General features: G+C 49.0%; 4 protein-coding genes across 4 annotated transcripts; 1 reads left to right on the top strand and 3 right to left on the bottom strand.

The window, feature by feature from the left end:
• Window positions 1–440: 440 nt before the first annotated feature.
• LOC34621309 (malate dehydrogenase) lies at window positions 441–2,729 on the bottom strand. The gene is made up of 7 exons (XM_022734529.2): window positions 2,609–2,729; window positions 2,088–2,215; window positions 1,769–1,898; window positions 1,416–1,610; window positions 1,131–1,236; window positions 881–989; window positions 441–614 (listed from the first exon to the last, which is right to left on the bottom strand). Exons 1-7 carry the CDS (start codon window positions 2,718–2,720, stop codon window positions 441–443), a joined length of 954 nt encoding a protein of 317 aa, XP_022589240.1. The 5' UTR covers window positions 2,721–2,729.
• A 1,258-nt stretch (window positions 2,730–3,987) lies between these two features.
• Window positions 3,988–5,592, bottom strand: LOC34621308. The gene is made up of 3 exons (XM_026338449.1): window positions 5,194–5,592; window positions 4,735–4,893; window positions 3,988–4,506 (listed from the first exon to the last, which is right to left on the bottom strand). The coding sequence occupies exons 1-3, from the start codon at window positions 5,578–5,580 to the stop codon at window positions 3,988–3,990; spliced, it is 1,065 nt and encodes a 354-aa protein (XP_026194234.1). The 5' UTR covers window positions 5,581–5,592.
• Window positions 5,593–15,235: 9,643 nt separating this feature from the next.
• Window positions 15,236–15,910, top strand: LOC34621307. Its single transcript, XM_026338448.1, has one exon. The coding sequence runs from the start codon at window positions 15,236–15,238 to the stop codon at window positions 15,908–15,910; it is 675 nt and encodes a 224-aa protein (XP_026194233.1).
• A 1,439-nt stretch (window positions 15,911–17,349) lies between these two features.
• Window positions 17,350–21,028, bottom strand: LOC34621306 (protein Red). The gene is made up of 10 exons (XM_026338447.1): window positions 20,949–21,028; window positions 20,690–20,811; window positions 20,432–20,565; window positions 19,887–20,147; window positions 19,472–19,681; window positions 19,239–19,299; window positions 18,916–18,991; window positions 18,639–18,737; window positions 18,430–18,506; window positions 17,350–17,684 (listed from the first exon to the last, which is right to left on the bottom strand). The coding sequence occupies exons 1-10, from the start codon at window positions 21,026–21,028 to the stop codon at window positions 17,350–17,352; spliced, it is 1,455 nt and encodes a 484-aa protein (XP_026194232.1).
• Window positions 21,029–21,346: the final 318 nt, after the last annotated feature.

The following is a 21,346-nucleotide window of genomic DNA, read 5'->3' as shown; positions in this document are numbered from 1 at the left end:
CCATGAGGAGCTAGGAACACCCCATTTGTAGGCTCAAGTTGTACCCTTGGCTACCCATGGCAAACTCCCTTTGTAGACGGGGCACAGCTGAGACACTACCCGTCATGCTAAATTACGCACATGCGACATAGACGGCAAAAAACCTGGGCAAGCAACAAGTGGTCAATGAAATGCGACAAACTAAGCCACAGCGTGCTTTCGAGTTTGTTCTTCCCTGGGGTAACCAAATATTTACGATTTACGTTGGGATCTGCCGGTAGGACAATGCCCAATAGCATTGCCACCGTGTGGAGAGGAACAGGAGGTCAAGCAATTGCAAAGAAGGATGTTTAACGACACGCAGCACTGCTCCCATATTGGCTGCTGCTAATGTACCTAAACTACAGCAAAGAACAGGCACTGAAGTGACAGCTACTATACACATCTGTAGAGGTTCCGATTTACTGCAGATTCTTGGGAAGAGCCTCAACAAGTGACCTGACAGATTCCACAGACTTTTCAAACATGGATCGCTCTTCGCTTGTCAGGTGCAGCTCAAGGATCTTCTCAACACCGCCTCCGCCAATAATGCATGGCACGCCAACGTAGAGGTTAGAGACGCCGTATTGTCCGGTCTGCGTTAATCGCAAACGATATGCAGCAGCGAAATTGAGTACGTGCATAAGACTAGAGCATTATTGTTCCCACTAGACCCAACACTGAAGGAAAGGCCAGAATTGGAAGGGAGATGGCCCAGTCACTGCACCACGGAAAATGACAAAAACATAAGCAGCCAGCTAGAACGACGCTAGCCAGTCACTCGCAACTTCAGGCTTCAAAATGTCCCCACGGGATACTCGCTAAAATGGCTGGAATAAGTTGAAGTCCGCATTTCACATACAAGGTAAGCTGCACATGGGATGACCCTCTTTTTATCCTTTAAATAGGCCTCAGCCATGAGCACTCCTGCTGCTGCCGGTGCAAAGAACGCTGAGCCTGTTTTGAGCAGGCTGCGCAACAATCATAAACAATGCATAATGAGACCATTGTTGACCCACAAGACGCATGTGGCCAATCAGCGTTCTCCAGCAAATGTGCGCAGCCTACTTGCTGACTCATGCGAGCTTTGTCACGTGGGAAAATAATCGTACCTGACGATTTCACCGCCGCCGTTGCGTGTGCGTTCTACCATCTCATCTATATCCTTCTGCGTCAGCTGACCCATGGCGACCAAGTCAGGAAGTGGAATCCCACCCACTGAACCAGCGCAGTGGAAAAACACTTTCACCAGCTTCCTTTCTATGGGTAGGTACAGTACTAAGAACATATGAGGACCAATTTTATTTCTCCGTGCGTAGTTAGAATACAAATACAGCCAATGTCCACTTACTGGAAAAGCGGACCGTGAACAGTGTAAGTGCAAATGCAAAGCTTACCTGTGCAATAGCGTGGTAGAGGGACCATGGCATCGCCGTGGCCTCCCATAACCATGGCGTGCACATCCTCCACAGATACCTGCATCCGTTCGGCAACGAAGGTCCTAAAACGCGCTGCATCGAGTACTCCCGCCATTCCCACAACCTTTTGAGGTGGCAAGCCACTGCGTTCCCGCATTAGCTGGACCATTGCATCTGCTCATCAGAGAACAACAAATACGCATTCACATAGACAGTCAAACAGTCAATCCACACATATACACATAGCGGCTGGAGGTAGGCTGAAGTCCTGCACCAAACAAACCACCTATGAGCCAGATTGTATGCAGGCTACACGGGAACATTTTACGTACCCAATGGGTTCGTGAGGCATATCACGAATGCATCCGGCGCGTAGAGCTTAATACTATCCGCAACACCAGTTACAATCTTCGAGTTGATGCTTAGTAGGTCATCGCGAGACATACCAGGCTTCCTTGGTACCTAGAGTTGTTTCCACAGTTTGCAGCAACGAGAAAAGTTGCCCATGGCGTGCACACCAAGCGGAAAAGTAAACGCCTGATGCAGAAGGGAAGGCTAGCATGAATGGTACTCTTGGAAACATAGATGGAGTGCTGATAGAATTCTCATACGAATACACTTGGTATACATTATTAACCAATTGCAACGTACTCCAGCGGTCACGATGACCACATCAGCTCCTTGAAGGGCAGAAAATTGGTTAGCCCCCGAGAGAGCTGCATCAAAGCCTTCGATAGGGCCAACTTGAGATATGTCTAGAGCCTTCCCTTGAGGCATACCTAAGAAGTCATGCGACGCCACACGGTGTGTAAAGGATCACAGGGGAACTATACTGGTTTGGAAGTAGTCCGAAATTCACTGTTGAGCAGGCCCCGTATGCATCATCGGTGTCGATCATAGCATAAATAACCCACAGGATCCGGCAAAAAGGATGCGAAAAGTACCAAGAGCACTATGGGAATCCCTTTTCATCTTGGAGTTATACACCTTGGATACGATCAAGAAGCGCTAGGTAAGCGTGAAGGCATCATTTGGTGCAGGAGTACATATCCTCAGACTTTCATTAAACATAAATAAACACTCTAATGCACCTTATAAAGCGAAAAGATAGCTAGTTGATGATACTATTGGACAGCAGTCCTGTGTCTATCGAGATCCCGAACCCCACTCACCTTCGACGATGTCGAAAATTGAGACATCCCCAAGTTCCTTTAAAGAGCTAAGGAAGGCTAGTACCGCACCAATTTGGCCTCCTCCAACGAGTGCAATCTTTGGGCGTGGCATTTTTGATACCGGCGAGGGTGTTTCGAACACCAAACGGAGGGGCGAACTGCTACGGGAGGACCGCCCAAGTATCAGCAAAATGTATATGTTCCCCACAGAGGGAGCTAGAAAGAATTACAAAAAAAACGTGTCAGAGTGCAAAGACATAGAGCACTGCTCACACCCCCACAAACCACCCAATCAAATGGCCAGCCTGGGTAACCATGTACAGCCGGCGGAAGGCACTGATCAGTAGCAGCCCCCCAAATGCAACTATTCAGTGGAATGGCTGTTTCATTTTCTGGAAAATCAACCCTTCTCTCCAAAGTTTAACATGTAAAATAGCGGGGACAGCGCAATGCATTCTACGTAGCAGGTGACTAGACACTAGAACGCGGGTCCAGGAAGACGAATAGAGCAGTATGGATGGCATACCACACTCACGTTTTTACTTGTATGTGCCGAAGGCGTACAGTTTTAATTTATTGGATAAGTAAGCGAGTATATTTTACACTAACGACCGGAAAACTTTGGCCGCCCAAAGGCTGTGCAACGAAACAGAACCGGAATAGCTTGCGTTGTTGGAACTGAGGCAGAAAACACTGGCTGATATCAGTCAACGTAGGACAACAATCTAGAGTGCGACATGTGCCAACAAGCATACTACTCTAGCCCACTGTAATGCCAAACACATCGCGGCAATTAACAAAGACAACCCAGCCATGCAGCAAGGTGTGCGCCCATCTCCGAGGCCTACTATCAATATCGCAGCTTCTGCCTAATCAGAGGGTATGAGGCATGCTCCCCACATCATGTAGCCACAGATAAGAGCGATTCTGCAAATCCAAGCATAAAATGGGCTTGGCTGCAACCTGACCGGACTCCGACTTGCTCTATCACGATCCGTGGGAAGCGGCCCTCAGCACTCAGCCTGAATAGCGATTGTAAAGCAATGCTTGATAATACCACCCTTCCAGAGCAAAAACCCTCCGGCAGAAAAGACTGCCTGCCCTGCGGCGGCTGACAACTCCAGCAACTGCGAAGGGCCCCACAGGACATTGCATGGAGTGTAAGGCTGCCTCATGGTTTCCACCTAGAACATCCACCAAGCTCTCTATTTCACATGCTCGGTTATGCTAATTTTCAAACCGCTGTAGGAACCATTACTCCGTCTGAGAGAAAATACGCAAATATGGCACGAGGGCATACATGACGGTTGACAGTGAAAACTAATTCAAAATACAAGGCTGCGCAACGCCGACTTCCAGGCCCGATATAGGAAACAGCTCTAGGGGTATATACATTTACTACGTAATCTTCCTATAGGATGTGGCGTACGGAGTTTTTCGACGCTTTTCTGTAGTGCATCCATGCCCCCATCGTCCACTACTGTGCCATCCTTCAGGACATTTTCTGCATCGGGTTTTGACAATGGAACAACGAGCATATATCGAAGGAGGGAGAAATTGGGGGATCTTCCTTCAGCCATATGACGAAGGACCTGAACTTGCTTGAGAAGTTTAGGTGCGGTGGTCTCCGTAACTACTGGATTAACGTCCTCAAAGATGGTAAGCCCTTTTTCCCCTTTTGATGCTGTTGGCGAGTTTTCAGTTTCCTGGTCTTTCGTACTGTCCCCAGCTCTATCGGCTAAATGTTTTGCCTCTTCCGCCTTAGGGTTTGCTGGGTCTTCGACCTTCTCTGACACTACAACTTCAGCTGTGCCTTGCGCATCCACTTTTTCCTCTTGAGTCCCCTCAGCGCTAGCCGTCACGTACTTTGAACCATCTGGACCGTCTTTGATACACGCCTGATAGGAAAGTGCAGAACTCAACAACATACCCTTAACGCATAGAAATGAAGAACGGAACGCGATCTGGTCCCTAGGTAGAAGGCAGACTACACTGATTATTTACGCCTTGCAGTATTCCCACAAAGGCGCTGAAAATTCCTGTCAAAAATCTCCGTTTTCGCTTACTCAGTTGCACAGCCCGTAGGATAAAGTGCAGTGGGAACTTGGCAACCTGAGCCGACGTACCGGTTCATGTCGCTCACATACTACTAATAATACCGAAAAAGGTGCCTTTTCCATAGCAGCGTAGCAGTGAATATACGCTGAGTAGGCGCACGTTAGCCGTAGGCACTCCAACACCGCCTCGCAAACTTTCTTTTGGCCATCGGGGTTTCCCATGGCCAACTGGACGCATATAGACAGCACAATTTCCATAAGTAGAACTGTATTGTCTCAAAAAGTCATCAAAACTCGAGATAGACCTACCTCAGTACCTGAAAGGATAGTTTTCCAGAACAGGACAACCTACTAGGAGTACGGCTACAATCACTCCAAAAGCCCGAGCTACACACAATGTTAAGATGCACTGGGTCAACAAAACGCACATGAAGTTGGATGCAAACATCTACACGATATAAAAGGCACGTAAGATATCTGCATGCAATGCAATGTTGGGCCGATTAACTGCATAATTGAACGACTCACCGAGAGCCCCACTTTGAGTGTTCGCTTTCCATTTTGCACGGCAAATCTGCTTTCCTTGATTTCAACATACACGGGAGGTTTAATCTGGAGCAGCAACAAGTCGCCTTCGGGTACTTGGGGTCTCGAATGGGCATACTGCTGCACAAGAGAGGTGGTGTTGTTCTCGGTGACGAGCATCAAATAGACACCGTCGCCCTCTCCTGTAACAAACTCCTCTACCTTGTCCACCTTGCCTTTGTCCCGCGCTGTATTAGGGCATACGGCAGATGCGGCAATTGGTGGCGGTTGGTTTGAGTTGGGACCAACTGGTGCATCTGACACCTCTACTGCAGCTTGACGGGTCTTTGGTTCGGTTACCGATTTCTGCTTGCCGCAGACAGCCCCCATTTTCGCAGCTGAATCTAAGCTCTTCTGGCTTACTTTCCCAGTTGTCCTGAGGTCTTAGGGGAGACGGCACAGTGAGCAGCAATACCATACAGAGGATGCAATCAAAACAAATACAAGAGACGTGGAATTCTGCAGAGCAAGCCTACGCCCCAGCTCTTACAGATCGTGGCCAAACGCGGATGGGTTCGAACAGAAACAAAATTGGGTTCACAACGCTGGGTAAGAAATTGAGCTGTGAAGGTCGATATCCTCCCTAGACCATGGCATGCTCCTGTTTACCATGCCTTACTGAGCCTCCACAGAAACGTTCAAAGCCATTACCACCAGACCTAACATTAATTTCTCAACGGCAAAAAAGTGATCCGAAAGCGAGCAGTATTAGATGAAGTGGTCAACTAGTACAATGGAAAAGGAACGCTTCTTGGGGAGCGGTGGAAGCTCAGGGCATGATCGAAGTACTCGATGCGGTAGATTTCCCCGCCAAAGCCCTCACATGATAGAGAAAACACTGCAATTTCTCGAAAGCATATTCGTACGCATTCATTGGAGAACACTGCAGCTGACTGACTGCCAGCACTCGTCTTACATGCTGAGTTTGGCAGGCAGTGACTAGCCACAACGACCCTCTACGCCCAAGGTATGTAACACGACAGTTATCGAAACGCATGTTTCAAGCTAAAAAGGGCTATTAAAAAGTTGTCTCAGCTGTTTAATTAAAGTGCTAACGACTTTCTAGCTGCCTTGCTCATGTGGGCAGGATAGATGGTCTGTGGTGGCTCGAATACAATTCTGTTATGCAGCGCGCCTAAATAAGAGGTGGAGCACTCATCCTGATAGCAATACCAACGTAGCTTGGACTGCCGCTAGCTTTATTCGGATGGTACTTTGCTTCTGATCCAACCACTAGGGCTTGGCCGGTAATGGATAGCAAACCTGCGATGTGTAATTGGCTATGCCATTCTTACGAATTTTTTCCCTACCCTGGCTTCATTTATTTGTCATTTATTTGACAATCAAAAAGCATAAATACTTTTGTATTGTCTGTTCTTACACCCAATTTATTTCATTGTTTTGTTTGCTCCATACAAAAAGCGCAGCATATGAGTGTGTGTACTGCATGCTACGTGGAACTAGCTATGCATGCCCGGAGTGCCTGGATGGTGCAATTACATGCACCCTAGCTTTCCTCTTTCCTTCTGTGGGAAACTTTGAGGGACGCGGGCAGGCGAAAGCGGAAGCAATTCAGTAAGACATCAAGTAAGTTTCTCTCACTCAATTTACTCAAGATAAACATTCCTCCCTGCGGAGACCTTAGGTAGAGTATTGCCGCGGGTAGCATTGCTTGGTTAAATGCATTTTCCCCCCACTCATCCGCTAGCTGTGGATGCAGTGTTGTGCTGCCACCCTTTAATGGGGGTCTGTGGAGAAACACTTCACGCCAGACTTGATACAAGCCAAAAAAGGTTATTGAGTGATTTTACAAGAACCCCAGCCTCTCCCTGTCCGAACCCCTCAAAGTGCCCGACACGAAGGATGTGGGGCAACTATGAAGCGTGTAGCTGCACCATGCAAGCATTACGAGCATGCGCAGGCAGGTGCACGTAGCATCTAGTAAACACGCACACACCGCTGCGTCTTCTTCTATCAATCTAACACTACTGTACAATAAGTTATACAAACAAAAAAGTTGATTTATCGATTCTTCGCTGATTGTAAGTCCAATATTAGCTGCTTGAACATAGCTTGACCTGATACATCTTTCCCCATCCAAACCACACACCCTCAAGCCATATGTGCCCGTCAATACCAACTGCATGCAGAATAACAAAAGATTTTTCACCCTATTAGGACGATCCAGGCAGGCAGAAACGCTAGGTTTGTGCAAATAAGAAAAGCGAACGTGTGTTTGAACCAAAAATGAAAGATATGGGAGGAAAAGTACAGACACCAGCTTTTGAAGCAATCAACTAGAGGGTAGACCGACAGAACCACGGCGGTTCGATGGCTCACTGTCGTCGATGCGCTGAAATGTGTGAGCCTGTTGTTGAGACAAAACATGGGACACGAAAATATATGAGGAAAGTCAAATGCACATTACTTCAGTAGTGTCTCCGGGCCTTGCGCCTCATACAGCAAGTTGTGCCTCCCCTTAGGTGGTCTATGCAACATAGTCGCATTCACTGCCCACAAGCATCATCACGGAGTAATGTAAGCTCAACAAACATGAAGGTGCCTTAACATAAAGCTGTGTGTAGAGAACATCTTGCAAGTCTTCAATACTACTCATAGACAAAGGTTGCTATCCCAGGCATACAACATACGCGAGGGAAGAAAAATGTCAAGGAAGGCGAGGACTACTATCCAGGGCCACTAGCGTTGAAAACAACACAGCTCCACAATTCTCCTTGAGGCAACGGAGTCTGTCGGTGCTCTTCCTTCAGTCACTTCGGCTGGCGTTCCTCCGATTTCTTACTGAAAGCAGTCGTCTAGTGTGCCCTCGACGACTAACAGTCCAAGAATCCAGCCGCTCGGCGACCTCCTGTGGTCGCTCCGCCTCCCCAAGGTCACATTTCAAAGCAGCAAGTGTGCGAATGATTTGGGAAACACCGAAACTTCTTTATTAGATTGCCAGCTTAAAAGTCCTGTGGCACGCCAACTATTGGGCAACAGGGAGACTAGCAGAGAACATTAATTCGTGTGAGGATGGTAAATGGCCATGGCCTCCGAGCCACAAACCCCTTTTTCTGATCACCTGATGGACGTTGTAGAGCCTACTTATTATCTAGGATCAAACCTCCTCAGCGCATTCGGCCACCGTATACGATAATTCTGTTTATGTGTCTCGTGAGACTTGTGGAAAAGTTCTCGTGGACTAGCCAGCTGTTTCCTGGATTGCTGTTCTGTTAAGATAGTGCAGGCCCTGGACCACCAGCTCTAGTGTCTGATCGAAGAAGGCTCTTCAGTGTACAACAGGGAAATGAGAGGCCAACGAGTACAGAAATGTACCGTTGTTCAATAGATCCAGCCTGCAAAAGGAAGACAGGCAAGCCAAGCCATTGAATTTGTCTAGGAGTCAAGTGGCACATGCTGCAGAGGACTGTGGTAGGTTCATTTTTCGGCCCATTCGCCTCCCGGTGCTTCGCAGTGGCCATCGTATGGTCCATTCGTAAGCGACCCACAAAGGAGTACCGGAGAGCATTCACGAACTTCGATTCCCTATCTATGATGAGACTCATGACACCTTCGTTATTCTTCACTGTAGAGTCGTCCTGCAGGAGGTACCCCCGCCACCAAACAACTCTAGGATTATCCAACTGTTAAAAAGTACTCTTCGATCCCATTAAAGATTGTCTCTCTGTACACTACAATGATGCCTATACAATGCTACCCGTTTTTTGAGAGCCACACCATGACCACAGAGTTTCTATTCCCTCACAAGATAGCGCTACTCAGCTTATGTGAAGCCATGGGAACAAGAAGCACAAACTCGATGCTTTGGAGAGCCCGCAGCTTTCTGAAGAGAGAGTGGTACTCGCCGCGTTACTAGTATCGGCTGTCAAGACAACATGCTGCTAATGATCGGGCAACGCGAGTAACCGAAGGTTTGTAAGGCGGCCGATAATCGGCCTTGTGGCATCAACCTCCTATATCCAGGTCGAAACAGAGGCTTAAAATAAAGGGTTAATTAAAGAAGCAACGATGTAAACAATTTCATGAATGGAATTTAAGAATTAAGATTTACGCCAAGAGATCTTCACAACGTCCTTGAAGCTGCATAAATGTAGACTTAATTGCGCAAATTTTTGCTGGATATGAATCAATTCTTGCAATTGAAGCACATAATCCCAGAAGCGTCATTTTTCTCATGACAAACGAGCACTTTCGTAGCCTCATGTATCACTGCTGGCTCCACAACTGTCAAGCTCACAACGTAGGCGCTGAAGGTATTTTTAACATTTCGGCTGAAGACAGACGTCACCCATTTAGACAGCCAACCAAAACTCATCGATACGCTAGCAATAATTCATAGTAAATTGATGTTGCAGTGTACCTATGTCATTGGCGACTGTAAAGCGGCATACACGTACACTCGAGCTTGCGTGTGCTGATGTGGAAGGCCGTCTAGTGGTAGTAATCTGGGTGAATGGGGAATTGTAAGACGTTTGTTTTCTAAAGTGCCGAGTAGATTGTTGATTCGTGGTGTTCGCCAAGCACTTCGCCAGCATGAAGGAATGGGAGCTTCTAAATTATCGCAAAAAACTACTTGAAGAGCTTCAAGCGAGCCTATATGCGTCACCTTTCGTCCTTTTCCAGCACCGCCGGTTACGCCCAGAAGCGCTGGTCTGTTCTTGCACCTTACCATTTTTCGATTTGTCATCCACATGCCGCTTAGTCTCTCAACCGTGCTGTGGCGGGCTCCGATACCTCCAAACACAGCTTTAGGCTGACCTGCAGATTAGAAACATGCGGTGTGCTGGAGGACCACTAGGGGGCCAGCCTGCTGGCAGCTCGTCATTTTTTAGCAGAGCCGCGAGCTCCTCTCTCAAGTTTTGCTATTCCTGAAATTACTCGACTGAAATTTTATTCACATATTGATTTAAATAAGCGTGTCCCAGGGCCCTAAGACGAAACGCATGCTTAGAATCGTCTGTTCCGTATTGCGCTGTTGAGCCCCCGGAGAAAGACCCTGCCCCACCTTGTTAAGCCACTGGTCCTACTCTGCGCACCACGATGAGATGAGCGTTGTTGAGAAAGTGAGGAGTTTTTTGTTCCTAGCACTTCGTGGCACACTGACCTCTACGGCGTGCAGCTTTGCCCGCGTGAACGCCTTCCATTGGGGCTACCATGGTATACTTGGGATAACGCCAAAGTATAGGGGTACGAATTCGGTAGCACACCGTGTTCACCGGACATTCGACGATCTGAAATGGCACCTTGTTGCTGTAGCTTTGCCGATCGTAGAGGTTTGCTGCCCGTCAAGAAAACTGGGGCTTGGGGACTGCACTAACGACTTTACAAGCAAATTGCATTTCCGCGCCGTTTTCTCGGATAACAGATTTACTACACATCCATAATGAGAGATGCTAGCAGTCCCTAAGCATCAATGTAAGCTTACATAGAAGCAGAAGTGACCCCTTTCTAGTCCTTGCGGCTCCCTTCCTCCTCCGTAGCCTGGGTGAAGACATTTTGTCTCTCTGATGCAAGTTCTTTGCTCGTCAAACAGCTTGCTCCTGCTGATTAAGCCCATTTTTCAAGTTCTTTGGCGTTTACATGCTGAACAGCACCGGTATGCCATGACCTGACTTCCGGCAATAATAACAGATGTTTTGTTAAGAGGCTGTGTGAGGCTGCATAAGGGGAGCAAGCTCTGCCTGGCTGTCCTTTCGTGTCCCCTTCAGCCTGTAGGCAAGGGCTGCTCGACACAGCCCCAAAATCCATAGGTTCGAAATCCCCGCTGGCTCTTCGCTCTCAGCTATAGACACAGAAGCTTTCCTTATTTAATCCTAAAGCCTCGAATAGTTCAGCACTTGTGAAAAGCTTTGCTGGTCAGCTATTGATTGCTGAGTCGCTGCCCGCCCTGCGACCATCTGGCGTGACACTTCAAGTAGACTAAAAATAGTTTCTTGCGAAAGCAACTGCTGCTCTGCATTGTGCACTTTGCAAACTAAAGTCTACTATGCGGCAATATTCTATTTTTGGTAGAGGTTTTTTGCCTAAGATTACTCAATCCTGTTGAAACGTGCCATTGAACAGATCTCGGCAAAAATCCAGGAGTCGGGGCTTATTTTGAGCTTAAACTATAGTAATTCCTGCAGGCACATTACTCCTTTTAAATGCGGGTCCACTATTACTGTGCTTCGCTCTTCAATAAGCACGCCTCCAGGAGTATTCACTGCTCTTAGTGTGTGGGATACAAAGCGAGCTACATCTGCAACCGCCCGGTGGTCGATTACTTGCCCATCCTTACGCGCTTACTTTTCTGGTCGGCATTACCTCAGTGAAGCACCCCTGTCCATTCAATAGGCAGAAAAATTATTTTTCTTCCAGCCATGTAGCTAAGGTTTGCACTTCAGCTTGCAAGCAGGCCTGTGCCGCCGCAGTAGGTTTTTTTGTCTCCCTCAACTTATATTGCCAACATGAGCTTGCCAGCCTCCCAGCTCGTGCCAAAGAAAACTGAATCACCAAGGCTCTAAATAATGCTTTCAAAATCAGGTAGCTGTTTTAGGGAGCTATGAAGTCCTACTGCATCCACCGCTAGTGGCTGAGTTTGGAATCGATGCATTAAGCCATGCGGTGCTACCAACTCTAGGCGTGCAATCGGTGGCTTTGAGTGAGTCCTTTGAAGGTTGCCGTAAGTACGTCTCGATTTCACCTCCCCAAGCCCTTCAAAGTTCTTGCCGTGAGGGAAGAAGGCGCGCATAGCTGGAAGCCCAGGACTCCGAGCATCCAGAGCAAGGTGCACATAGCATCTAGCACACGCACACACTGCATCTTCTTGTATCGAGGTAACAGTACTTTGTAACAAACAAGCTAAGCAAAGAGATTAACCGATTAGTTCACTTTTCTATAGATGATTGTTGAAAATAACTAGGGCGGTAGAAAGTGTTCAAGTGTAGCCTATCCCGCTTCTGTTACACATTTAACATCAAAGAAACTTTTCTTCACTACGAGAACTCTTCTTCTTGTTCTCTCTAAAGCTCCAGGATTCTCTGCCCAAGAGGAGTGAGCATGTGTAGCATGCAAGTTGCTGTACTTTGTGAGTATAGCATTCGCACAGACTACCTTGCCCAAGAGGCGCTGTTGTTGTGGTGCATATATACTTTTAAATGTTACAAACTACCTAATGAAGTCGCTAATATCTACATATTCTTAATCCACAATGTAAAGTGGCCCCTTAGAATGATAGTCCTTTATTTGTTAGATGGTCCCTTTATGCGATTGGCGAAGTCTTAGGCTTTCATCATAGCGGGCTCTCAAATCAGATGCATTCCAGTTTGGAATGCTGTTGGACAAAGGCATATCAAAAGTATCATCTTTTGAAGCGTACTTCACAGTGCCATAGTAGATGCGTGGGAGCAACAATTAGGCACAACCGGATCCAATTTCGGCACCGAATTCGAGACCTAGATTGCCATTAGAATGCTCGGTAATTGTATTCACAAATATTGCTTCTAAAATTTTGATAGATAATCCAATAATCGAGCCTAATGATGGTAAGGATCGTGGCACCGAAACTGGGGCATCCCACGTCTACGGCGGACGTCGGCGCTGGTCATGAGCAACTCACTGGTAGTCTCAACAGGTACTTCCTCACTGGGCATCCAGAAGCGTTTTGTCTTGTGTTAGCTGAGCACAATAGAAACAAAAATCAGCATCTGCCTTACTGTATACTTTGTTCCACGCGGTCTTTGGTCAGAACAGATGGCACACCACAGCGCGGGGTCGGGAAGCTGCCACAAGGATTTTGGGGTATCCCTCCGTCTTTTATTGCGCTCAAAGCAAAATTCCCCTCGGAACTATGTTCATTGAAGTACATATACTAGTGTTTCTGTGTCTTAGGGGTTTTATATATCAAAAGACACAAAATTATCAGTGCTCCTTCCCCGTCGAATCTACTCCGTCTCAGCCCATTGTGGTTCTGGCCTCACTTATCTGTCTATAGTTCTTACTGTTTCAAAATACGTTCCACCACTAAACAGAGTGAATATAGCAGTTTTTTGTGTAGCTGCCATCGTGAAAATTCCTTCTTCCTCCAGGAGTGTTGCTGGACACTTGCGGCCAAGTCCAGCAAACTAGCGAAGAAGACGACCCTCCAACTGCCCAAGTCACCTGTGTCACCATCCAGCGTGAAAGTCATATGACTGTGCCTAAGAAAGTGCAACATTGTACTTTTGGATTGCAAAGTGCTAAGGTCGCGCACAAATAACCACCGGCGGAGGCCAGCTGCTTGGACAGAATTCGGGAGAATGTCTGTGGCCGATGGTAAGCCTACGAGCCATCCGGGTTCCTCGCTTCTCCATCAATCGAGCAAAGGGTCAGCAACTAGAGGAAGAGGATGCAAGATCGGACGCGGTTTACCCCTCCAGCAGCGCAAGGCGTACAGAAACTTAGCTCGCCAAACACCACGTGTCCAGGGCTTAACGTTTGACCACAACCAGATTCGTTGGATTTCGTACTGGAAGAATGAGCAGAACAAGCAGGTGCAGAAACACTTTCCCGTAAGCCGATATGGTTTTCTTGGTGCCCGTCGCCTCGCCTTGGAGGAACGGAACCGTATCATGGGGCGGCCCCCCGATGCGGATGAAGCGGCCGAAGCAATAGCAAACCTCAGGGTGGATCCCTCAATACCATGCTTCTTAGAGTGGAACTCTCCAAGTCAGCAAGATGAAGTACAGGCGATTGAAGAGGAGGAGGCGACTTGCGCCTCTGCGGAAGGGTGGCAGGATGACGGCGACTCAGCAACAGACGCCCATAGATCCGAAATCAAGGTTACCGCGGGGTCTCCTTCACTGGAGGCTATCCCCATGTCTCCAAACTTAGCGTCAGAGCAATCTCCAGGCCAGCGGCATGACATTGAGGAAGTGACAGGTGGAACTATGCTGCACGGTTCTCTGGCAGAGTGTAATTCTGGATCGAAGTGCCCAGATAGTGCCTCTGCGGATCCGCTAGACTTTCTTCATGCGACTATGCAGCCTACAGGGGAGGCTACTCATTCAGATCCGCCAACTTCATTCCAGGTCGAGGGCAAGCAATATTCCATGGCGGTGGCCACGGAGGTGTTCCCTAGTAGCTCGAAGGCCGAGGTGGCAGACGAGTTCTTGGCGCATACGCTAACGCGCACGACCACGGCAGCCCCGGATGTTTGCAACGATAGACCCTTCATGTCAACAGACCGCACCACATCCTCAGCCTCTGCTGGCTTTGACGATGCGGACTTACCAACGGATGGCGGCCTTAATGTTATGACGCCTCCTTCCGTAAGCATGGAATCTACCAGCACAAGCGATCAACCCAAAACGTTTAAAAAGCCAGTACCTCCCGCGCTTTCCCCCCTTGCGGTTTCTTGGGAAGAGAAATTGACGAGCTGCGAGCTTAATATCGAGGTGAGGGCTTTAAAATAGCAAGGAGTTACCGAGAGGCTTTTTGTGAGACTTAATCCAGGCTGTAGCAGCAGTATCTGTGTTCTCTGGAAGTGCATGAGTGCTGCAGATGGGTCCCATGAACCTCTTTTGCACAACAGACGGAGAGCGCCTTCGCCCTTGCCGCTACCCTGTCACATTTGCCCACGGTGTAAGGCTACTGCCCTTTACGTCAGCTGTAGACTTCACTATGGGGGCAGTTTCTATCGGCCCCTTTTTTTCCACCAAACTCCCCTACATAAGCTTCCCCTAGGTGCTTCCTGCAGATCACCTTGAATGCGCTTTCAAATAGTTGTGTCGATGGGGAGGAAAAGCACACTAAGTAGCACGCGATGTGTTCCCATATCATCCTGTGCTTGCTGGGTGCGCAGACAACACGGGTGGCCTTCGGTGATCTAGAAGTCCCAGCACTCCCTTCCCTTTGTGACGCGTTCATCAATGGAGGATGCTTTTCGCCGAGCGGGGCGCCCAGCGACACAGGCTCGCCGGCCCGAGCTCTCTCTCGCGCAAGTGCAATGAGGGAGGTTTTTGAGTTCTGTGATTCTAGAAAGGATCTCTGCACCCGTTTAATCCATGACTTGTTCCAAGGCCTGCGTAATACAGGCATACAGTCAATGAAAGGCGGGAATTCTCTGCTCTTTGGAGCGGGGCTAATACCTACAGACATGAGGTGCCGCGACTTTCTGGAGCAGGAAGAAACTCTGCATATCTTGGCCATCGAAGAAGCCAAGGGTCTCGACCAGCTCGAACCATATCTGGAGATTTTCCGGCACTGCTTAGTTGGTGGCCTCATGCCGAGCCAGCTTCCCTCTGGGGAAATGGCCACTATGGTCTGGACGTTGCACTGTCGCGTACTCGTACCCTGGGGAAAAGTAAACGTTTTGAGGCTATCTGAGCAACAATTCGGGATGCCTACCCCGTACAGTCTTTCTCCATTCCGCGAGCGACAAGGCATGACTCATCGCCTCCTTGCTGGTGCAAGCAACCTTGGGGCCCGTCATCCGTTCGACATCCCTGCAGCGGTCGAGCTGGGTTCCCCCACAGCCGCTGTTGGTCGGACCAGCAACTTTGTTCCGCCACCATCGCTTTTTTTTGGGCCAATGCATGCACCCTCCTCACCCACTGCAGCCCTGTACGGTGGTTGTTTTGCCAACGCAACTGAACAAGAGCACTGCTCTTCTGAACTTTGATACGCATATCCTTTTTCAACCTAGAAAACCCTGAGGTGACTTCTTTTCGATTGTCTCATTGACATCGTAGAGCAACATGGGTTTGTTTGCGCGCTTAGTTAGGATTCCGTCCCCAGTTTGTCGTCCAGGTGTGAAGGAGATACCCAGAGAAGAAAGCACTGACTTTTTCGGGGTCAAAAAGGTTAAACAGGTTACACATTGACATTAGGGAAGGACGCACCGCATGGGTCCCCGTTCGTGCGCCAGAAACTTGCGATACAAGGCCTGGACTGATCTCACGCAGATATGGGACAACAGGAAGGTGCCTTTGCTACAGGAGGCGCGGTATCCTGGCCAGATAGTGAGCTTGGATCTGTCAGTTGCCTGAGTGAAGCTCGTTGGTCACGTGTAGTTCAGCGCAAGCCTTTGCCTTGGTGCTTCGGCGAAAACAGAAAAATGAACAAAGTGTAGTGACGAGTTGCGCACAGGGCGCTGGGTAACCATGGCAAGATGGGTGGAATTTGCAGAGTGAACTACTCAGTTACGGGGGATTCCAATTTTCTATCGGCAAATGTGAGCACCTGCTCTGGTAGCAAAGGAACTCAACACATGCGTGCTGTCTTGGTATTCAGGTGACATACACTACTGCATACACAGGCCTCTTTCTAGCTCTAGCAGTTGCATCCATAGGTTTTCCACGTGATCAGTGGAACAACCCTATCGTCACTTCTCTGCGCGCAATCCCGGAAGAAATACTTGCTGGAGCAGTTTATTGTGCCTAACAGACAGTCCCATGCTTGGGAACACAGCCCCAAGCGCCTTATCACGAGCCTGATGGTGCATCAAGTGTTTCGCTAAACCGCTACTGTTGATAGGCATGCATAGCGTCTTTTCGTGTTGCACATCTCTAAGGGCCATGTACCTTTAAGACGCGCTTAATGACGGGTCATGTAGCCGCGCACGTTGGTGGAACACCGATTGAGGGAAAATCTTACGGTAAAATGACATTTGTGATGATTCTCGCGTCGATACTGCCGCGCAAGAATAGTTTTTCTCTGCCTCTGATCGTTACCGAACGGGTGCTGTCTGCCGTGTATCCCATAGGTTAATCAGATATTAGTCTGTGACTGACTAGATGTGCAATTTGCGTGGCTATTGTTGCATTACGCATGATGTTCAAACTCTGATTGATGCGGATTTCCCCATGACTAATTGCTTTAACTTTATGTCCTCCATTTTGCCACAAAAAGACAAAATTGCAATGATCAACATGAACTACGAGACGCGTACGCAGCAGCTACCACATTAATTCTGTTTGCCCAATACAAACGAAGTTAACCCGCCAGCTGAGGAAAAGTCCGCAAGCACTGAGGAGCCAAAGAATGCCAGCGACGGCCTGCGGGTGTTTCCTGCTCGCTTTAAAGCCAAAAAAATATGTGCGACGCTCCAAAGATCTGCGGTTACTTTTTGTGCTTCTCCGCAATTATTTTTTCAATGGCCTTCCATTCCTGGTCTGGGTTTAGTTTAGGTTTCTTCTTATTCTTTCCAGGATTGAAGTCTTCTCCTGCAAGGCGCCTACCGTAGCTATACGCGCCCTTGGGCACAAACTCAATGGAGCTCATGTATTCCTCGTATGCCGCCTGAGAAGGGAACTGGTGGAGGGCTTTTTTGTGGCTTCTCTTAGGATTAATCACGTCTCGGTACTCCCCCGTGTCCATTATCTGCATTGATGAGTCGCCATCTTCGTCTTCGCTGTCAGCACCACCTCGTGTCAATAGCTGACCTCTGTCATATGCTGCATTCGCAATCCCATATCAGCAACAACCACATTTACTTCCCGCAGACGATGCCTGCCTTTCCCACGCCCAAAGAGAAAAATTCACGTGCCAGCTCAAGTCGACAGTTTTCTACCATTTGCGTGAGTTGTTCTAGGCTTCAATTCGATTAGTATTGGCAAAGGTCAATGACGATTCAACCATAGCCAAGATGACGTACAAGGATAGCACTCTGCGTAAGTGTCGTCTTCAGCCAGTGAATCCACGAAGAGTCGAGAAGACGTCGCCTGTGAACCTCTACCTGCAGAAGACGCAAAACAACATTCACAGCAGCAACTCGGTGCTCATTTCGGTTTATGGGCTACCCACGAGTAGCGCAGGGGTACAACTCCGTCTCCCTTCTTTGGGTAGCAGAGGCGCCGCGAAAGTATAGAGACAACAGGGGAAGAAGCTATGAGTGCCCACCTATGCCTCTATCGCCAGAACCGTCGTGTCTAGCTGCATCGCATGGAAGCCTCAATGCACGACACAATGCGGCTGAAGCACGGAGCCCTCATGTAACTCCGCGTTGTTACGGGCGGGAGGGGGGGGCGGTTGAAAATGATGCGAGGGAAAAAAAGTATGTTGAATAATGACACAATAGAGGGCCAAATAGAGCATTTACGAAAGTCTGGCAGATACATATTATCGACGCAGAGAGAAAAATTTTTGAAAGAAGAGAGCAAGAGGGGTTGCGAGCACCAGTTGGGATAGGCACAGACGTACGCGCATCGTTGGCACTTGTGGACAACGGCTGTTCGTCATCGAGCTCCATCTCCCCCTCCTCACGAATCCAGTCGGCTCTGCGTTTTAATAAAGAAGTGCATAAACCAACATGCACATTGATTCATGAGTCAAGGTACCTCAAACTGCACTGGCCTTGACAGCCTTGCCACAGGACAAACCACGGGAGAAGACGGAATGCAAGTGCTCACGTTTTCGCGTCTCCTTCCCTAACCTTGCCTCCTGCCGCCTCTGCCGCTACTTCCGCGAGCACGGCACTCGCATCGAAGCGGCCGACGCCAGAGAAGATGCTGCAGAGCAGCGGACAAAGAATAAATACCACCAAGCCCAACCCTTGTTTTTCGTCCACGTTGATACACTTGTCCAATCAGCTTCCCACTGGTGCCATATGATGACGCCCGTAAAGCAGAAGGGATGCACCCGTGCGTAACAACTAAAACGCTAGAAAAAGCTGCCAAGGATCCTTACTCAGCATCTGCCTGTGCTTCTCCACCTTCGTCTCGCCCCCCTGAAGCCGCCTGCCGACCCGTTGGTCTTCTTGGAACTGCGTTTATTGCAAAACAAAAGAGCAAGCCAAAATAGGGCTTGGCGGAAGGACGATGCGTTGCTCTCTGCAGGCTGCAGCTTCTGCTGTTGCTGATACACTGGGTACACGTATGACACATACAACTGGTACGGTGCACTGGCGTAAAACTAGGATGCAGAGGAGTGCAGTCATTTGTGGCACGCTAAAAAGTGAGTTCTGATCACAGAAAGGAAAGACTACAGTGGACCAAGGGTGGCTGCCTCACGTCTCTCCTCCTTCTTCTTTTTTCGATTCTCCCGATGCCATGCCAGGGCCTCGGTCAATTCCTGCATAAGCGCTAGAGAAAGCTAACCGCGCGCTTCGAGACACGCACAGACCCTCTTCTAATACATTGACGCCCACACAACTTCTCAACTCTAGTGTTAGCTCTAGCTCCTTCCCTCCTCCTTGCATATGCCCTCATAAAAACCCTCTCGCTCCCTCTTTCGCTTCATATACCTTAAGAAGCTTGGTCTGGATGGGGGCCGCCGATGCCTTGGCCTTCTCCCTTTGGCTGCTGGTGCCGTCAGCCTCCTGCAGCAGCGCGCTGCGTCTGAGAAAAGTGGGAAGAAAGCCGCCTGAGGAGGCCCCAGGACCCACCAGAAAGCTGTATGACAGACACCCATTGCCAAAGCTGTCTCTTGCACTTGAAGCCGGGAGCGACAGACCCTGCAGAGCCACGATGCAGCACTAATGAGCTCACATACATCAAATAGGCGGCTGCCAGAGCAACGAGAAGGCAAAGAAAGTGTGTGAAGCAGCACCAGCACGCACACAGCTGTACAAAAACATATATGGAACAAATGTATGTAAACATGCACGTGAGTGGCCCTTAAGTCAACAGCGCATTGCTGATGCACAGTAAAGCCCTTACAGTCATAATGCGCATCTCGTAATTCGACAGTTTGTCCCTAAACCTGGCGGCATGGGGATGTAGAGTATCCAGTAGGAGGTGGAAGGCCCTACGGAGCCGTGGGTTATGGATCTGGAGAGCCGCCTTCCCTCTTAACTTGTCCTGTGGAGCCTCCTCTGTCTTGGGCTTGCGCTGTTGCTCTTTACTCAGCTCGCCTCGCACCTTCGCCAGCAACGCCAAATCGAGACCCTTCACCAAGTGGGTGTGCTCGATGTCTCCTCCCTGGCATGCAGAGCAGCATTGAGAAACAAACCAGCACAGCAGACAAAGCAGCTGAGCACACAGCAGAGGGGACACCCTCTGGAGTGAAAGTGCTCGAGAGCAAGAGCACTCCCCACCAATCCTCCCCCTTTCCTATCCGCCATTCCCTCTTCACTATTCCCACCGCTGTCTCTCCCCCCGCTAGAGTTACATGTGCCTTGCTGAGGTCTTGTGGGGGGAAGCGAGCGGTCGACCCTTTAACGACAAAGAAAAACCCACGACGGTACGATTGTAAATAGCCTTACTAAGAATTTGGACTCCTCCACTGATCTTTCTTTTATTTCAGCCAATTCCTCAGCGACATGCGCATAAAATGCCTGCTTCTGCTTTCGCCTCTCATCGGCTCTGTCTCGGTACCCTCCACCACCGCTGGTGCCCTCTATACCACCATTCCACAGTATCACATCCCACCAAAACAATACAGTCAGCAAGTAACACGCCTGCTGCTCTGTAGCAGCACCTGCACTACCTCGCGAAAATTGTCGCCTTTATAGAGCGCTCACCCGCATCTTTCTGGTTCTTCTGCTGTTTTCGCTTGAGAATCTCAATGTACCTCTCACGACGCCGCTGCTGAGCTGCACTTACGTGCCCAGGAGGGCGCTGCTGCTGTTGTTGCGGCTTTTTCCTGATACAGCGCAGTGGGTGGGAGCACATCGTCGTGCAAAGAAGCACACTGATCGGCGTAATTTAGGGACACATGCACTGTCTCTCAAATTCTTATACTAAAGGAGTGCACAAGGGAGCAAGATGCTAGCTGCTTACTTCTGTTCTCTTGTGGTGGCGAGTACTGAAGCATCTGCTGCGTTCAGCAGCTGCCGAAAGTCCTGGTTGCTGAGTGCCATCTTTGAAGAAGGGCCTCAGAGACTCAATGACGAAGATCGAATCGCATCAGGAGTCCTTGTGAGCGGACAAGAGATGGGATGTATCCTGGTACAACGTTGCAACTAAACCCTGTGCGAAGGGAGAGCTTCCTGCAGGCTGCTGCGGTGCTGCCTGTGGCGAGGCTGGAATGTTCCCTCTTTGCAGAATTTCAGGTCTCGTGCTTTCTTGACGGTGTGAAAAGAGGTTGGCTAAGAGTAGCTTGGACCCTTCGCTTCCAAGAGCTGCCCAGCAGGGGACCCCCACGAAAGAATCTCCGTCATGTAGACAGCAGTGGATGA

This window comes from Cyclospora cayetanensis, unplaced genomic scaffold (genome assembly GCF_002999335.1).
Source record: "Cyclospora cayetanensis isolate NF1_C8 unplaced genomic scaffold, CcayRef3 CcayRef3_contig_26, whole genome shotgun sequence".
Classification (NCBI taxonomy): Eukaryota; Apicomplexa; class Conoidasida; order Eucoccidiorida; family Eimeriidae; genus Cyclospora; species Cyclospora cayetanensis.
The sequence above is the reverse complement of the archived record's forward strand: the minus strand, read 5'-3'. Positions and strand labels throughout refer to the sequence as shown.